The sequence below is a fragment of the Alosa alosa genome, chromosome 2, assembly GCF_017589495.1.
Source record: "Alosa alosa isolate M-15738 ecotype Scorff River chromosome 2, AALO_Geno_1.1, whole genome shotgun sequence".
Lineage (NCBI taxonomy): Eukaryota > Metazoa > Chordata > Actinopteri > Clupeiformes > Clupeidae > Alosa > Alosa alosa.
In genome coordinates, this window is record NC_063190.1 from 29301999 (window position 1) to 29319498 (window position 17500).

At 44.6% G+C, this 17500-nt stretch overlaps 1 protein-coding gene and 1 long non-coding RNA gene across 12 annotated transcripts in view; one reads left to right on the top strand and one right to left on the bottom strand.

Annotated features, from left to right (window-relative positions):
• The window catches only part of nrxn2a (neurexin 2a), a 187996-nt gene that overhangs the window by 109628 nt on the left and 60868 nt on the right, over positions 1 to 17500 (bottom strand). For 9 of the 11 annotated variants that reach the window (XM_048238059.1, XM_048238054.1, XM_048238057.1 and 6 more), the window contains 6 exons: positions 15173 to 15474; positions 9093 to 9254; positions 7302 to 7746; positions 4965 to 5348; positions 4025 to 4228; positions 2347 to 2373 (listed from right to left, as the gene is read on the bottom strand). In XM_048238059.1, the coding sequence (XP_048094016.1) occupies positions 2347 to 2373; positions 4025 to 4228; positions 4965 to 5348; positions 7302 to 7746; positions 9093 to 9254; positions 15173 to 15474 (1524 nt within the window). The remainder of the gene's footprint in view (positions 1 to 2346; positions 2374 to 4024; positions 4229 to 4964; positions 5349 to 7301; positions 7747 to 9092; positions 9255 to 15172; positions 15475 to 17500) is intronic. The other 2 variants (XM_048238051.1, XM_048238061.1) reach the window with 1 other exon arrangement.
• LOC125291339 overlaps positions 7632 to 17500 on the top strand; it is a 13768-nt gene continuing 3899 nt past the window's right edge. Inside the window, exons 1-2 of the long non-coding RNA XR_007192966.1 lie at positions 7632 to 7704; positions 10705 to 10811. This is a non-coding gene — a long non-coding RNA (uncharacterized LOC125291339). The remainder of the gene's footprint in view (positions 7705 to 10704; positions 10812 to 17500) is intronic.

Genomic DNA, 17500 nt, shown 5'->3' on the forward strand with positions numbered 1-17500 from the left:
GCGGCCCTCTATCGGCTATAACCACGCTATGTAAGTTTGCCAGATCGGGTAGTGGATCTGTAGTTCGATGGAATGACACATAAGAAACTACAAATTTGACTATTGATGTCGCAATACATCGTACCTTCATAAAATCATGCAACATATTCTACCTTGTCTGTGGACATTGTTATTTGCAAAGCCGGTGCTGAATAAACAAATACTGCGTGCGACAGAGGAAAAGTTCTTAGGTGTTGCTTTAAGCTCTTTGTGCATTATGTGGTCTTCCTTATCCATCTAGATCCAATCTGTATGCACAAACACAAGCCTACAGACAAGGGGATACACTCAAAGAGTCACACAGATGCACACACATACATACAGACACAAACAGACACACACACACACACACACACACACACACACAGACACAGACACACACATACACACACACACACACACACATCTGTGGGAAAACAGCTGGTACTCTGCTACTTTAAAAGGGCTTTGAGATATTTTTTGGAAGGAGTTTTCAAAAACACTGTGTATTTTCAAGCCAACATCTTCCACTAAATTAACATCTTACAAACATATGGGACTTTAACAGGTTTGGCGACAGCATAATTAATCAGTTGTGAAGGCATCCATCATATTAATGCTGGCTGCATTTACAATAAATGAACTACCAGTACATCAAATCAAACTGGACAGGAAGAAATGTGTTCCCTAACTTTACAGTGGTAAGTTGATATCATGATCTGGCAAATGAAAGCTACACAGACTGGAGTCAAAAGCACAATTACATGGATGCATATATGCACAAAACTTATCACTATAATGATGTCATGTTACGGTCTTCAGATATGACCCTTTGCCTATGACCTGAGCATCTGAATAGTTGCTGATTGCCCCACTTACTGATCCAGTACACTCCTGTTCTTCTGCACAATTAGTAATTAGCAGGAGAAAAATGTATAGCAGAGATGAACTGATTGCCCACAAACAGGTCTCTGGTGAAGCTTTCTGACAGATTCATGGGATTTTGACTATGAGCCTTGTAAATGAGTGACCTAACACACACATAAAAACCTAACAGTAATTAATAATTAACATCAAGACGGTTAGAAGATCTCAATCAGAAAACCAGTGGCATCTTATTTGACTGAGAGTATTTTGTGGTGTCGTTGGTAGTCTGACTCAATGCTCATAATGGATGATCAGAAATACGGCTGTTTAAAATTCATGGCACAAAACCGGCAGGAAAAGGACATGAACCAGATGGCAGAGGGCCCTAATTGAGAATCATTTAGTTAAACTGTCGTCAATTTATGTCTATTTAAGGGTCAATTAACATTTTCCTGCAATTAAAACTCCCATCCGTCTGAATATGTTTGACAGGCTTATAAAGCACTATGGTAAGGTCTGACATGACAGCCACAAAGAGAACAGCGTTGTTTACTGAGTGGGCACTATGTATTTGAATACACACTACAGTATGTGTTTATCTTTCAACAAAAATGTCCAGCTATTATTATGCATCTTTGAAAATCTCTTATATGATCTTCAGAGTATATACCATCCACCATCTCAATTTCAACTGAGATGTGAATTCCCTGAAAACCTTTTCACGTGTATCCTTCTCAAAACTGACACGTCACAGTCATTCTATAATGAGGTACAACACGATGTTGTTAATGATCAAAATTAACTGGCAAATAGAACAATGCAATTCAGTGTGGTGCATCCCACTAAAGAGTCTCTGTCTGACGGCTCTGTGCGTGATGCACATTACAAGTCCACCGATCACCAGCACCAGAGCGAGGACCTACAGCGCCTCTCGGTGGCCACGGAGGGAAATGCCACAGAGGTTACCCCTCCCAACTTCTACACACCTATTTGAGCTCAAACGCCTGCACACCTAATGCAGTCACACAACATTGCACAGCACAACACCGACAATCAGATGAAACATAACTTACCTTGACACCACTGGCACTGGTCTTAAGGGCACAGTGCCTTGGGGACTGGGCCGTGGTGATCAATAATGGCAGTAATAACTGCCTAGTCATGAAATGGTGCGTGTTCTATTGGCCTGTATAATGACTGGTGGTGAGAGAATGATGACTGAAGTGCTCTATGAATCTGTGTGTGTATAAACAGCTGAAGGCCTCATGATGGATTGTGGGAGAAGTCATCTCATGAATAGAATAGAAGTCTTAGCCTTACTGTGAATAATATGAGCTGAATTGGATTTCCAGAATCATTTACCAACCATGGGAGGAATATAAAACGAAAGTGACAGAGAGATTTGTATTTTTATGTAGATTAGAGATTTGTTTTTGACATGTAAATAAAAGAATCACTTACTAAGGTTACAGTCTATCCCGATACAATCTGGTGAAACAGAGAGAGTGACATGGCGAGGTTAGAGCAAGGGAGAGGAAGAGGAGGGGGAGAAAAGGAGGAGAGAGTTAAAACATTTCACATCCTTCAAGGTACATTCTGCAATCAACCTACGCACGAAGCCCACCATCTGGGGACAAGCTCAGAGTCAGAGCAGCCCCTCTCTCTCTGCCCACCCCTCAGGAGCCCAACCACACACACCAGTCCTCCACCACTGCATGGGCAGAACATCTAGTGCATATTACTGCATCTACAATACATACGGTACTTCATATTTTTATACAAATAGAAGCAATATCCTTCAGTCCTGATAGTAGTAAAGAAAACACCATTATGTATTTGTACACAGTAATGTTACGTCAGTATAATCTCTAATGTAGAGGAAATTATACAAACCATAAAGATATAATACAAATATAATATAATAAAGTCTTGATAAAATAAAATGTCTTTACTCTACAGTACATACGGTGCAGTATTAACATAGGTACTGAAGTGTGGTTGTATGGTTCTCCCCTGAGTTTATACAAGAGATGCTGAAACAACATTTCAGAGAGGGGCAGTCTGCACACAAGCAGCCAGGCTAAAACCTTCACAATCAGACAAGCACAGCCACTACATGGCACAGCCAAGTTTGCCTTCATGTGCTCCATCCTGTCTTTTCACAGAGAGGACAGCTACGCACTGTCATGTCTCCCCTGCAGGAGTCTCCAGCTCTCAGTGTTAGAAAAGCTACAGTACACTTTTCTCCATGTGCGTGTGAACCTTAGCGCTGGCTGTTGGGCGTTCTCTGGCTGTCAACCGCAACAGAAGTGTGGACACAGACAGCCAGGGACCAGTCCTGCTGCAGATGGGGATGTGGACATGGCCAATCTGTGAATCTGTGAGTATTAACAAAAAGCTGAAGGGCCGTCTCATTTATACAAAAAAAAAAAAAAAAAAAAAAAGTTGGCAACATATTAGTCAGTTACTGAAGGTAAAAATCAGTACTGAATGTAAATACAAGTCTTATTATAAATAAATGTAAAGGTTTGTCACTAAATCATGAAAAATATGTTCCACTTTACAGCTCAGTGAGGTTTTCTCAATACAATACTGATGTCGATAGCTCTAACAGAAGTCAGAGAAGTCTCAGAAGCCTTGCAGAACAGAAAAAAAAGAAGCCTTGCAGAAGGAAGACACAGGAGGGAATCTGACAATTGTGAACTAAAGCTACACTGCTGAACCGGTCTCACTGGCTGTCTGCTCCCATGGTTGCAGACAATAAGCCATTGAAGGGCTGAAAAGATGGGAGAGACAGAATAGGCAGAGCAGAGATAGATAGATAGATAGATAGATAGAGAGAGAATAGGCAGACCAAATATAGATAGATAGATAAAGATAGATAGATAAATAGATAGATACAGATAGATAGATAGATACTGTAGATAGATATATAGATAGATAGATAGATAGATAATGAGAGAAAGAGAAGAGAAAGAAGACAGATAATGAGGGCCCTGGAGACGTGGAGGTTTTTTTCCTCCTCCAGAACAGGATGAACTCAGTGGGCAAAGGTAGCCCCCTATCCCCTCCACCTAGACCATTTACACTTTTTCAACCTTTGACCCCGTACTGAAGGGGTCAGACGTCAGGCGGTTACCGAGGTTGACGGTGAGCTTGAGGCGTCCTCTCTCCAGCTCCAGGCGGAGTGTGTCGGCGGACTCGCGGGAGGTGGTGGCCAGCAGCAGGCCGAAGGCCCTCTGGGACATGAAGCGCAGCGCCACGTCCTCCGCCTCCGTGTGCATCGCCGTCGCCATGGCCACCTTCAGGAACATGCTGCCGTCATAGCTCAGCACCACCGCCTCTGTAAACACACACACACACACACACACACACACACACACACACACACACACAACCATAGCAACGCCACAGCACAAAAGTTCACACAAACACACACACACACACACACACACACACATATTAAGAAACACACACACACACACACACAAATGGCCTCCACCCGAGGCAGTCAGATGCAACAGCACAACACAACACATGGGCTAACAAACAGCTGCTACCATGTAAGGCACATAGCCTCCAGAAGACCAGATGTACAGTACATTACAGAAGACTAGAGAGGGAGGAAAGGTGCTTTAACATGCAACAACACTAGGGGCTAGTCGCTAGTAGCAGCATATTATCATGCAGCAGCAGCAGCATGTTGTATCTCTCTATTCAGTGTATAATCTAATGCAGTTTAGCTTTTATCCACCAGAGGGCAGAAAAGATACACAGATAGATTATGCTTCTCAGAGCCACACACACTCAAGACACACAGACACACACACACAGACACGCACACACGCACGCACACACACACGCACACACACACGCACATGCACACGCACACGGACACACACAGACACACACACAGACACACACACACACAGACACACACACACACTGCATACCAGCCACCCACTAATTGCATTGTGTATAGTATACTATAATTATGTAAAGTAGGACCTGCTTGCAAACCCTTATGGCACAACTCAGAGCTGATAGTGAAGTCTTAGACAGTCTGTCTCTCTCCATACCCGTCTCACAGTTGGCCCCCAGGTAGCCGGTGCCTGTGCAGTCACAGATGTGGCGGTTCCACCCCTCGGTGCAGCGTCCACCGTGTGCGCAGGGCTCTCCGGCGCAGCGGCGGTGTGTCTCGCGCGTGCAGAAGCTGCTGACCCCCGGGGCGCTCTGCAGCTCAGCCAGCCGCCGCAGGTCGCGGCTGTGGCCGTCCACGAAGAGGTCGCGCACGCAGCCCACGAAGCCCAGGCGCAGCGGCGCGCTCCAGACGTCCGGCGGCAGCGGCAGGCCCCCCCACTCCCCCGGCAGGCCCCCCAGGTACACGCTGCCGTCCAGGTCCAGCACCTCACTGCCCTCGTTGGCCGAGAACGGAGTGCTGTGGCTGTTTACAGAGATAGAGCCTGAGAGAGAGATAACGAGAGGGGAAGAGAGGGCAAGACAGAGGGAGATAAAGAAAGAGAGGGAGGGAGGGAGGGAGAGGGGGAGGAGGGAGAGAGAGAGAAAAAAAAGCAAACGAGAGAAACATTAGATTGATGTTAAATGTTAGACAGACAGAGGGAGAACATTATTATGGACATGCAATGGCTCATTCTTATGTCTCTGAGTGGTGTTGTGTGTTGAATGGGAAATATATTTCACACTCAGGCAATTTAAAGAAATGGAATGCACTGTCATATACGAAAAATATATCAAAAAGATATGCAAATAGGAGCATAATTCAGTGCAGAGGAGCAAAACAGCAGTGTGAAATCTGGATGTGCATTAAGATGAATATAAATATGTATTGGCTTCCAACACTGGCTTAAAAAGCAAAAATAAATTCACTGCAAGAGCAGGAAGAGCTATAATCTGATGCTAGTGTATGAAGGAAGCACAGGCTTCTCATTACAGCAACTGCTTGGGATTTGGGGGGAAATTTTTATTAGAGATGAAAAGAAAAAAAAGGAAAAAAATGAGAAAAATTTTGAAAAGAGAGAAAAAGAGACAAAAACGAGAGAAACACAAACATGAGCAGCAGTGCAGTAGTGCATGAGCAGCAGTGCATGAGCAGTAGTGCATGAGCAGTAGTGCATGAGCAGCAGTGCAGTAGTGCATGAGCAGTAGTGCAGTAGTGCATGAGCAGTAGTGCAGCAGTGCATGAGCAGCAGTGCAGTAGTGCAGCAGTGCATGAGCAGCAGTGCATGAGCAGTAGTGCATGAGCAGTAGTGCATGAGCAGCAGTGCAGTAGTGCATGAGCAGTAGTGCAGTAGTGCATGAGCAGCAGTGCAGTAGTGCATGAGCAGCAGTGCAGTAGTGCATGAGCAGTAGTGCATGAGCAGTAGTGCATGAGCAGCAGTGCATGAGCAGCAGTGCATGAGCAGTAGTGCAGTAGTGCATGAGCAGCAGTGCAGTAGTGCATGAGCAGCAGTGCATGAGCAGTAGTGCATGAACAGCAGTGCATGAGCAGCAGTGGCATGAGCAGTAGTGCAGTAGTGCATGAGCAGCAGTGGCATGAGCAGTAGTGCAGTAGTGCATGAGCAGCAGTGGCATGAGCAGCAGTCCAGTAGTGCATGAGCAGTAGTGGCATGAGCAGCAGTGCAGTAGTGCATGAGCAGCAGTGGCATGAGCAGCAGTGGCATGAGCAGCAGTGCAACAGTGCATGAGCAGCAGTGGCATGAGCAGCAGTGCAGTAGTGCATGAGCAGCAGTGCATGAGCAGCAGTGGCATGAGCAGCAGTGCAGTAGTGCATGAGCAGCAGTGGCATGAGCAGTAGAGTGCATGAGCAGCAGTGCATGAGCAGCAGTGCATGAGCAGCAGTGGCATGAGCAGCAGTGCATTAGCAGCAGTGGCATGAGCAGCAGTGCATTAGCAGTAGAGTGCATGAGCAGCAGTGCATGAGCAGCAGTGGCATGAGCAGCAGTGGCATGAGCAGCAGTGCATGAGCAGTAGAGTGCATGAGCAGCAGATTAGCAGTAGAGTGCATGAGCAGCAGTGGCATGAGCAGCAGTGCATGAGCAGTAGAGTGCATGAGCAGTAGAGTGCATGAGCAGTAGAGTGCATGAGCAGCAGTGCATGAGCAGCAGTGCATGAGCAGTAGAGTGCATGAGCAGCAGTGCATGAGCAGCAGTGCATGAGCAGTAGAGTGCATGAGCAGCAGTGCATGAGCAGCAGTGCATGAGCAGCAGTGGCATGAGCAGCAGTGCATTAGCAGCAGTGGCATGAGCAGTAGTGCATTAGCAGTAGAGTGCATGAGCAGCAGTGCATGAGCAGCAGTGGCATGAGCAGCAGTGCATGAGCAGTAGAGTGCATGAGCAGCAGATTAGCAGTAGAGTGCATGAGCAGCAGTGCATGAGCAGCAGTGCATGTGGTGTTACCTCGCCGCCCCTCCCGGTAGAAGTCCACGTGGCACCACTCGCCCGTGTTGATCCTCTTGGCGCTGGCCTTCACTTTGACCGAGCCCGAGCCCATGTCCAGGAGGAGGTAGAGGAAGCCGTCCAGGAGCTCCATGGCGAAGAAGTCGGCGCGGGGCAGGCTCCGGTCCAGCCCTTTGGCGTCACGCGGCAGCTGCGGCCGGCCGTGGCTGAATAGCAGCAGCCCGTTGGGCTCGGTGGTGCGGAAGTCGAAGGAGATGGCGCCCGTCTTCTTGGTGGCCCACTTGGGCAGCGTGACGTAGGCCTCGGGCGTGTCGAAGCTGACCGGGTCCAGCGCGGCCACGTCCTCGCAGCGGAAGGAGAGGTCGCCGTGCAGAGTGACCCCAGGGACACGCCTCTCCGCCAGGTGAGAGAGCTCCAGCCTCAGCTCGCTGTTTCTGTACACCACCTGGAACATTCATCAGAAACAAATGAACAGAGAGAAGTACAGGCAGACAGAGGAGAGAGAGAGAGAGAGAGAGAGATAAAGAGAATGACAGACAAACAGAGAAAAAGAAGGAGGGAGAGGGGGAGGGAAAGACAGAGAGCCTAATAACTTTAGCACACACGATGTGTCACTTCAGCCAAAATATCCGCGTCTTCGCCCCCTGTCTCCCAATCTTATAAATAGTTGTGTCCCCTGTCACATCACAGGGAGGTGCTCAGCTGCACGATGAGAACAATGAGGCTCTTAAGGTCACACAGGCCGCCCTTCCCGTGGCTGGATGGAAGACTGGGTCGCGCCACACGAACACCATTTTCACACCAGCGACAGTGGCTGTCACAGAGATGACTGACGCCTGGCTGCGGGGTGTGAACTTGAGTGTCTCCGAAAATACACCAGGCAGTTTTATTTCACAGTACACGCCTTTCTGTAATTTCCACCACCACCAAAAATAAATAAATAAATAAAAATAAAAAAAAAGTAGGTGCAAAGACAAGGGAGAAGCAAGAGGACAAGCATAAAGAGAGAGAACATTAAACATTCACGAACGGAACCAAACCTGGCTTATATTCTGCAAATCTCCTACTAGAGGTGTTTCAATGAATTGTTCAAGCCCTGATGACTATGCATTTAAACTGACTGACGTATTGTAGGGGAATTTCAAGTGCGAGAGTACTTGCCCTCGACTCTTACATCCACCCGAGCAAACATGTCTCTAGTCTCCTGGATCAATGACGCCTAATTTTGTCTGCTTTTTAGACATCTGAGTCATGAAAGAACTCCAGTGTTGGCCCTAAAACGCCGTTTACTTAGAGAGAAGCATTACAGTAAGGTTCACTGCGTAGCAATGAGGAGGTGATTGATAACCACCTCGGGTCAACGAGATGGAGACGGAGAGCTTGAGGTGGGCCAGAATGGGGATCTATAGAGGAAATCAATGTTTAATTTGGCTGTCAGAGTTGTAAAGAAGAGTGCTCAACAGTAACTTGGCATGACTTACAGCCTGGGAGTGCTCACTGCTGTGGGCCGAGGAAATAGAGTGGGTGGGGACAAGCTTTAAGGGGGATGGGGGATGTGTTATAAGCAGGCTGGAGAGATTATTAAAAATCAAACATGGAAATCAGTGAAAAAAATACAACTCCTGAGGTGTAGGTGCAGAGGGTAGAGCACTGAAGTGATAATGCTCTATTTTACTCTATTTTAGAAACAGACTCCTTCACCTAGTAGCCTCATATCATTGCACTTCTTGGGTCTTCAAAAGGCTTTCTGCCCTGTTTTTTTCTTCCCCCTTGCTGTGGAGTGCTACTCACGTTTTTCAGGCAGCCCATGAAGTTGTTGCTGATGGGAGAGCCGGGGAGATCGGCAGTGTTGGGGCTGCCACCAATATAGAAGACGTCATCAGAGCCCAGCATGGTGTAGTCCTCCTGCGTGTAGCCAGTGGTGGTCAGGAGCCCGTCCACTGATATGGTGACCTAGAGGTCAATCGACAAAGAGAGAGTAGAGATAAGGAAAGAAAGAAAGAAAGAAAGAAAGAAAGAAAGAAAGAAAGAAACCAAAAAGAAGAAAGGACAAGAAGTCATGTCAAGAAAAAAGGCTTTGAAGCTTTGATGATCCATAGCTTGTGAAGTATCGATCTCCCTCTCTTTTCAATACTTCCATTTTAGCATTTGGAGAAATGGGTTCAGATCAGTTTGCCACCAGTTTTATGTCCGCTATGAGTGACCAAGTCAACAAATGGCCTTTGGGAAGACCGAGAGCGGTCACTAGAAAAAAAAAAAAAAAAACACTATAGACACTATAGCCACTATGCAGTGTGTACTGAGTTTCAGAGATGCAAAAGTCCGGTTTCAGAAAGTAGGACTTTTGACCCGGTCAAAGTCCTGCCATGTATTGGTTCTACCTGTGCAGTGCACTGAACACAGGTGATTCCACTAGCTAGCTGATACACCTGGCTTAAGAATTGGGCTAATTAGAATCAGATAAATAAGTGAATGGTTGGAACAAAAATGTGGCGGGACTTTTACTTTCTGAAGCCTAAATGACAAACCCCAACCCAAAGGCTTCCACATCTTGAATCCAGTGATAAATGAGAAATAGTACAGTAATTTCCTGTGTATTAGCCACATTGTGTATAAACCGCAGGACAGTGTTTTATGCAAGTAAAAAAAAACAAAAAACATATTAATGCCATATTAACTGCCCCCGTATATTAACCTCATAGCTGAAGAAATTTAGCAAAATCAATGTATAAACCGCAGCAGGAAATTCCGGGATTCCGGGATTTTAATAGGTGTTCAGCAGATGAAGTACAGTGCTGGAGCAAGCAGAGGTAGACACGACAGCATGTGAACTACGGCTGCAGGTTCTCCGTCTAGATAAGCAGGAACTGATCCCACTTAGTCTATCAGCTCATCAGGTCTTTAACCCAGGGGTCAGCGATGCGGAGCGAGGTCCAGCCTGACTCAGTCCGATGCAGAACCAGTAATATGAGACAGACTCCTGCTTGGCTCAGCCAGCTCTGAAAGCCACAGGCACACTGAGTCTTTGAAGATAAGCTCACCCAGCCCCTATTTAGAGAAATACTGCCAGGTCCTTCCACACCTGAAGAGAATACTTTCTTGCGAGTTTCACGGCTACCTCAGAATACCTTTATCAAGATCAATACCCTGGGCAAGGGGTGAAAGCCCAGCGACGGTGCACACCATCCTCTCACTTCACGAAGGCCCATACAGTCATTCTTACAGCTTGATCTCACTTAATATTGAAGTGTTATTTTGGTTTTGATGAGAGACTGGATGTTTCTCTCCTTTCCCCCCTAAAAGAGTTTTTCGAGAGTAATGACCCACTGGATCAAATGCAGCGGAAGAGCCAGGTACAGTATATGAGTAATCTACAGCGTAATCTGTGTGTGTGTGGAAGCAGGGCTGTGGGCGGCAGCCAAGCGGATGTGGAGAACAGCGTGGCGGTGAGGTGAGGGGCTGAAGAGGGGCCGTTAGTCGATGTCAGTGACGCCAGGCAGAAAACTAATGGTTAGTGAGATTCAAATCGTTTCGTTATGATTGAGCTGGTTGGGGCAATTCGCTCTGGAGGATCAACGATTTAGTTGGGATCAGTTATTATAGGATTGGGTGACTGATACATATGGCTCAACACATGCATTATGTACAAGACAATGTGGTAATGGACCCAATTTCAAGAATAAATGGGAAAAGATAAAGGCTTATAAAGTCGACTTTTACAACTGGTGAGAACAGCTGACTATAAATGGATGTGTGGCAATGGATGAGACTGAACGTTAGCGTGTGTAAATAAACAAATAAACTTGTAAATTAACAAAAGGCAAATTTAACAAGATCACGATCAGACTCAGAAAAGCACCTTCAATGTCAGTCCGCCCCTGTCTGAGGCAGGTGTACATACAGTACATCACTCTACAGACCCTATTTACTGCCTCTGATATTATATGATATGACATTATCCTCCACAGACTGGAGTGTGTTTGTCTTAGCATATGAATTTGAACAGCACTGAGAAGGCACCGCATACAGACACATTACTGCAGCATCGCTACTGTGACAATCCTTTGTTTTTGATAGAAACAGCTTACTGTGGAAAATAACCAAATATCTTTGGGAATGAAATGCACTATCAAAGCAAGTCTATTAGACACGACACACCATCAAGTTGTCTCTTTTGATATAAAATTGACTTTTGATGCCAATGTGACCAGTGTGGACGGATCTTGGGCACATAACAGCCATTTCAAACCCACGACTGATAAAGCTCTGACTAGCCAGAGATGCTCTGTTTGTACACGACTGTGTGACTGAAATATGAAATGTAAACGAAGTCTTAGATGTGAAATATGAAATGTAAACGAGGTCTTAGATGTGAGCAAAGCTGTCACTTCGTGCTCCCCCCTGATCAACGCCACTGATAATTTATTTTGTTTCTCATCCTTTTTGAGTCGATTAAGATCTTTTATATTTCATCTAAACGACTGCAGTGCACAGTGCATCCACTCTACACGCTTGTCCTACACATTTAATGCAGCATGTGAACAATAGTGTCTTGAAAACGAGCACAATGACATGGTTTTTGCTCTATTTATAGTGTAAAATAAGCCATTCTGCCATAGGGTACGTTGACCTGACAGCTACAGTATGGCTACGTAAATCACAAAAAACATGAGAGAAGCTGGAGCCCAAACCACCAGATGAGAGAGAGGAGGCAGTGAGTAGGCAGCATGCTGGGGGCACGGGGTGCTTCATTAGTAGAGATATAGAGAACATAAACACCTTCACAGCTCTCATCCTCAACACACTTCCACAGATGTGACGGGTGAAGGGTGCCAGGCATGCAAAAAGGTGTAATGAAAAACAAAGGGCTGAAGAATAATGAGACAGAGCCGTTGGTTCATGGAAACTCTACTGAAAAACACATGAGAAAATAAATAAGAAAATAAAAATAAAAATGTTAAATGGTAAAAAGAAAAGAGAGGATATAGTAATCCCTCTCAGCATCTGTGTTGCTGAAGTACCTAACCTTGTTTGGCTTCATTTGTAGAAGTATTATAATGCAAAATCCATTTAGCCTGAACATCTCAAAACATGTTTTTGTATAAAACATTTTGAATAATGAAAGGACCTCTTATTCTCTAACTCATGAGCTGCACTGATCGATGTGAAGTAACCAAGACATCTTAAACAGCTGAGCCCTACACACATTCATACACACACTCATAGCAGTGAGCTCACTAGGAGCACACCCACACTAGCACACATACTGTACTGTACATCCCCAGAGCAGTGGGCAGCCCCTATGGCGTCATTTAGCTGCCTTAATTATGCAAGCTGGGTGTATATTTTCCAACTGGAAATAGTCATGGGTTAAGGCTCCATCAGACGATCACTTTGTGTATCGTTTAAACTGCTAATTGAAACTGCTAATGTGACTGTAAATGATAATTTATTTAATAATATATAATTCAACTTATTTAACAATACTGTATATAATTCAACTCAATAGAACTAGCACCTATTTTTGTGAAGCAGAAACATATGGTGCACTTGAACTCGCCATATCGATTGATGGGTGTTGATTGTCTGATCGAGCCTTAATCCATTACATGTTTCAGGTTGGAAAAAATAGACTGAGAACGTAGAAAGTTTCAAAGCGAGATCGAGCAGAAGACGGCCCAATGCGAACGTCATTTATGTGCTCTCAATCATAATTGGTGCAGTTGTGATAAGAGTTTTATACTTACCACGAGATTATTTTTCACCCCTCAGTTTATGTATTTCCGCTCTCGATTCCTGAATCTGCGCTCGTTTTCATTATTTATGCGCTCGCATAATTAAGGAAGCTAAATGACGCCATACAGCCCTTAATCTGGCGCCCGGAGAAAAGTTGGGGGTTAGGTGGCTTGCTCAGGGGCACCTCATCAGTGGATGTGGATGTGGGAGAGCGCGGTTCAATCACTCCCCCCAACCACATTTTCCCTACCAGTCAGGGATCGGCCACCCGTCACAAGTCTGATTCCCTAACCAGTAGGCCACGGATGCCCAATATCTTCCAAATATTGAAAGATAAAATGTTTGTACTAATAACTAGTAATAACTGTAACATTTTTGTTTAAATGGCAAACTGTCATGACCATTGTGGTTTCTGCTCAAAAGCAAAAGAATGATGAAAAAAGAGATGCAAAAGCAACAATCTGTAAAAATTAAAATGTCACAATCTATACAAATCAATATCTATCAAATAATTTCAATAGATTCACCATGGTATGTCCAATTCCAGCATGCTTTTTTGCACCAGATGAAAAGCAAAGGGGGGGAGAGTATAACTGAACAGCCACTCAGCACTTATGGTGAATGAACCTAAAAACTACAAACAGCCCTTCCAGAAAGAGCAGGAAACAAACACAATCAATAGTACACAAATGTAAGAGAGGGATAATAACTACATCAATTTTCTTTCTTTGAAAAGTCTGAAATACAAAGGTCTTCTAAGACAAGCTGACTAGTTTTGTGATAATAAAGACAAATCAGAGGTGTTTATATCCCCATTTTCTCTGGAAATGTCACTAATGCCAATGGTTCTCTAAAAGCAACCAGGTTGTGTTTGTTTAGAACAGAGAAAATGTAAAGCAAGAGACAGAAAGGTATCAGTACAAATGTATTTGGACTGAAGTGCTCTGCTCAGAATGGTTGGAAGGTGATGTTGAAACAGGGAAGTGTTGCAGTCGCAGTCGATAAAATGTGACATTCCTGAAAAAAAAGTGTGATCTAGAGTTGGCCTAGCTAAATATCATAAACCAAAATAAAGTCTCCAAGTGTTTCTTGGCAATATGTCATTCTGCACCACCCCTGTTGTGTTCAAAAATAGCACAACCGCTAGCATCATCTTGCTGGCAAAACTACCTTCGAAATCAACAATTAATCAAATACCAATTATTCCTGAATGCCAAAAGTTCAGGTTTTGAAGGCACTTGGAACTAAAGGTTAAGGTAATCAAACCACATGACAAATCAGTGCAGGAGTCCAAATTACTACCATCACACAAGGATGTGGTGTAATATAGCCACAATCAATGCGCTCAATTACATTCTTCCTGAGAAAGACATACGGTCTGACGCAGAGCAGCAGCTACCTGCAAATATAATCAAATCCTGAAACGCACAGGCAGTCATCCTTCAACATGTGCTCAAAGATGTTTTTCCGTAGAGGAAACAGTTGCCTGCAAACATAATCAAATCCTGAGACCTGCAGACACTAGCCATCTTTCAACATGTGCTCTCATAGCTGTTTTGCTGCAGGACTGCAGACATACACAATTATTCTGAGCACTTGTTGTTGGAGTGCATACGCCACATAGGAGAGATTCCAGCCATCTATTCTGCATGGGTTCTATATAAACACCCACTTTCACGCAATTCAGGAGAGACGTTCAAGGGCGGTTCATTTTCCAAACACTTCTTCTTTACACAGGCGCAACCTTGGCAGCAAGGTGAGAAGATTTTTCCTTATTGTATTCACAGATAAAATTTGAAGGAAAAAAAAGTCAATAGATTCCCTGTGAATGCAGATGGAGTCCTTCTCTCCGAGGGCACTGATTGTGACTCAATGTGTTGGCTAATTGGGTTAGAGACTTTGAGTCATTTCGAAAAAGATATGACTTGCTTTTCAAACTGATGCTGTCAAAGCAAGCTGAAAAAAAAAAAAAGAATTTCACACGCGTCAGTCTCATCCCATTTACAGCCCCCCTCCCCTTTAAACCCCCCCTCTCTCTATCTTTCTCTTACTCTCTCTCTCTCTCTCTCTCTCTCTCTCCCCTCTGAATCTGGCAATCATTTTTAACCGGGAGCCTGTGGCCCTGATGCGCTCACCTGCCGCAGGTTGCGTGAGACGCGGACCTCGTGCCAGGCGTCGTCATTGAACTTGCCCTCGGCGGGCGACACCATGGCCTCGAAGGCGCCCGAGCCGAGGTTTATCACCAGGTAGACAGCGCCGCTCTTCAGAGACAGATTAACGTAGTCGGCCGATTTGCCGGTGTGGAGCAGGAGGCCATTTCTCTGCAGAGTGCGGAAGGCCAATGTGATCTCGTCCATGCTGCTCTGGATGGGGGTGTGTGAGAGGTCGTAGCTGAAGAACTCATTCCCTTTGAAGGTCGCCACTGATTCCTCTTGAGCTAGCACAGGGGGGAAAGCGAAAACAGAAAAAGACAACTTCAAACCCCTCTCAATGTCCATGTGAATTTGCAGACAGACACTAGTAAATATTCTATGCCAAGGGATATTCAATATTTAGCATGGATATCTTATAGAGATAGATAGATCAAATAAATACATCTAAAAACTCAGGCATAGGCAAAATACAGTTAATGCAAAACATATATATTAATCTATTTTTCTCATTAAAATGATGACTTGGCCATAGTGCAGATGTGATCTACAGTATGTCTCACATGGGTTAACATGGGTGCCATAAAGGCTGACAAATGTGACCTTCAAATACAACACATTGATAATATTTACACTCAAAAGAAGACAATTCACCCAAGTGCAGAGAAGCTTGATTGCTGTACGCGCTGCAGAAATCCCCACAGACATTAACACACCATGTTCGATCAGACCCACTGAGCTGTTGCAAAGACGAGCACATTCTATTTATTTTGGGTGCCACTGAAATTCAAGTGTGATTGTGACCTTGAAGTTTTCGACAAGAATCTCAAAAGGCCCGAGCGTTCCTGTGTCTCTGCTTTAGCTGCCGGAGCGTGACATTAATTTGAAGACATCACATATTTCATCAGGCAGGAGGTCCCCACGCCATGGCTTGAAATATACCTCTATCATTTAATCATCAGACACCTAAACAGGCATGGTACCTATAGGAGTGCTGGCCTTGAACAATGTCATGAGCTAGTATCTCATATTGTCCCCCCAGGTTGTTCTAATGAAGCCGATTTGCAGAGTTCCATCTATGGAACGTTCACCCACTGAGTCTTTTCAAAGCATGTCACGTGGTGATGCCATTCTCACTTGATGACATGACTGAAACATGGCTCAATCGCAGCTAAACATCTACACTGCAGCTACAGTAACAATCAAAGCCAAACTCATTCAAGGTAGGCCTACCGTTGAATTAATACTATTACAAATAGATGTGAATAATCTGGGGTAAAAAGAAACTTAAGCTTTCACTGAAAATGAGGTTGAACAGACAATACATTATCATTTCATAATCATAATTACTTATAAAAGGGGAAGAAGGTTTTTTTTCAATATCCAAAGAACAATTAAATCATTCAAATGTGTCATTTATGTAGATTACATATAGAGAGTGATCTTATTGTCCAGCCCCTACCACCAAAATGTCAAAAATAGCATCAACCGTTGAAAACAATCCCACCAAAATACATTAAATGTTTTGCATGCTAACAGCACAATGACAAAGTGCACGCCGCTGGGGTCCCCAAGCCAGTGGATTCACTTAAGAACTTTAAAAGTTCAAAGAAGCTCACTTATTTGAAATGACAGTTTGGGAGCTGTCAGCTTTCAGAGCATGAAAATAAGACTAAACCTCGCAAAGTGAAAGCAAGTCTTTCGGCCATCGCTCTGATGACAACACACACTGTGATATGAATAGATCAATGCTGGAGTCAAATTGAGGGTGAATCCACTTGTAATGACCTGTAATTTCTCATCTAAAAGACTCCGAATTAATATCTAAATAATAAGTCCTCTGACAGTGATGTATATTTACATGCTAAATAACTTGTGCATATGGAATGGGCGCCAAGTAATTGAATCTTGAAAAGGTTATTAATCCCACACAGTGTGTGCCTCTGTATGTGTGTGTGATAGAGAGTGTGTGTGTGCATGTGTGTGTGTGTGACAGAAAGTGAGAGCATGTGTGTGTGTCCGTCTATGTGTGTGTGTGTGTGTGTATATCCGTGTGTGTATGTGTGTGTGTGTGTGTGTGTGTGTGTGTGTGTGTGTATGTGTGTGGGCATCCGTGTGTGTGTGTGTGTGTGTGTGTGTGTGTGTGTGTGTGTGTGTGTGCATCCGTGTGTGTATGTGTGTGTGTGTATGTGTGTGTGTGTGTGTGTGTGTGTATGTGTGTGGGCATCCGTGTGTGTATGTGTGTGGGCATCCGTGTGTGTATGTGTGTGTGTGTGTGTGTGTGTGTGTGTATGTGTGTGGGCATCCGTGTGT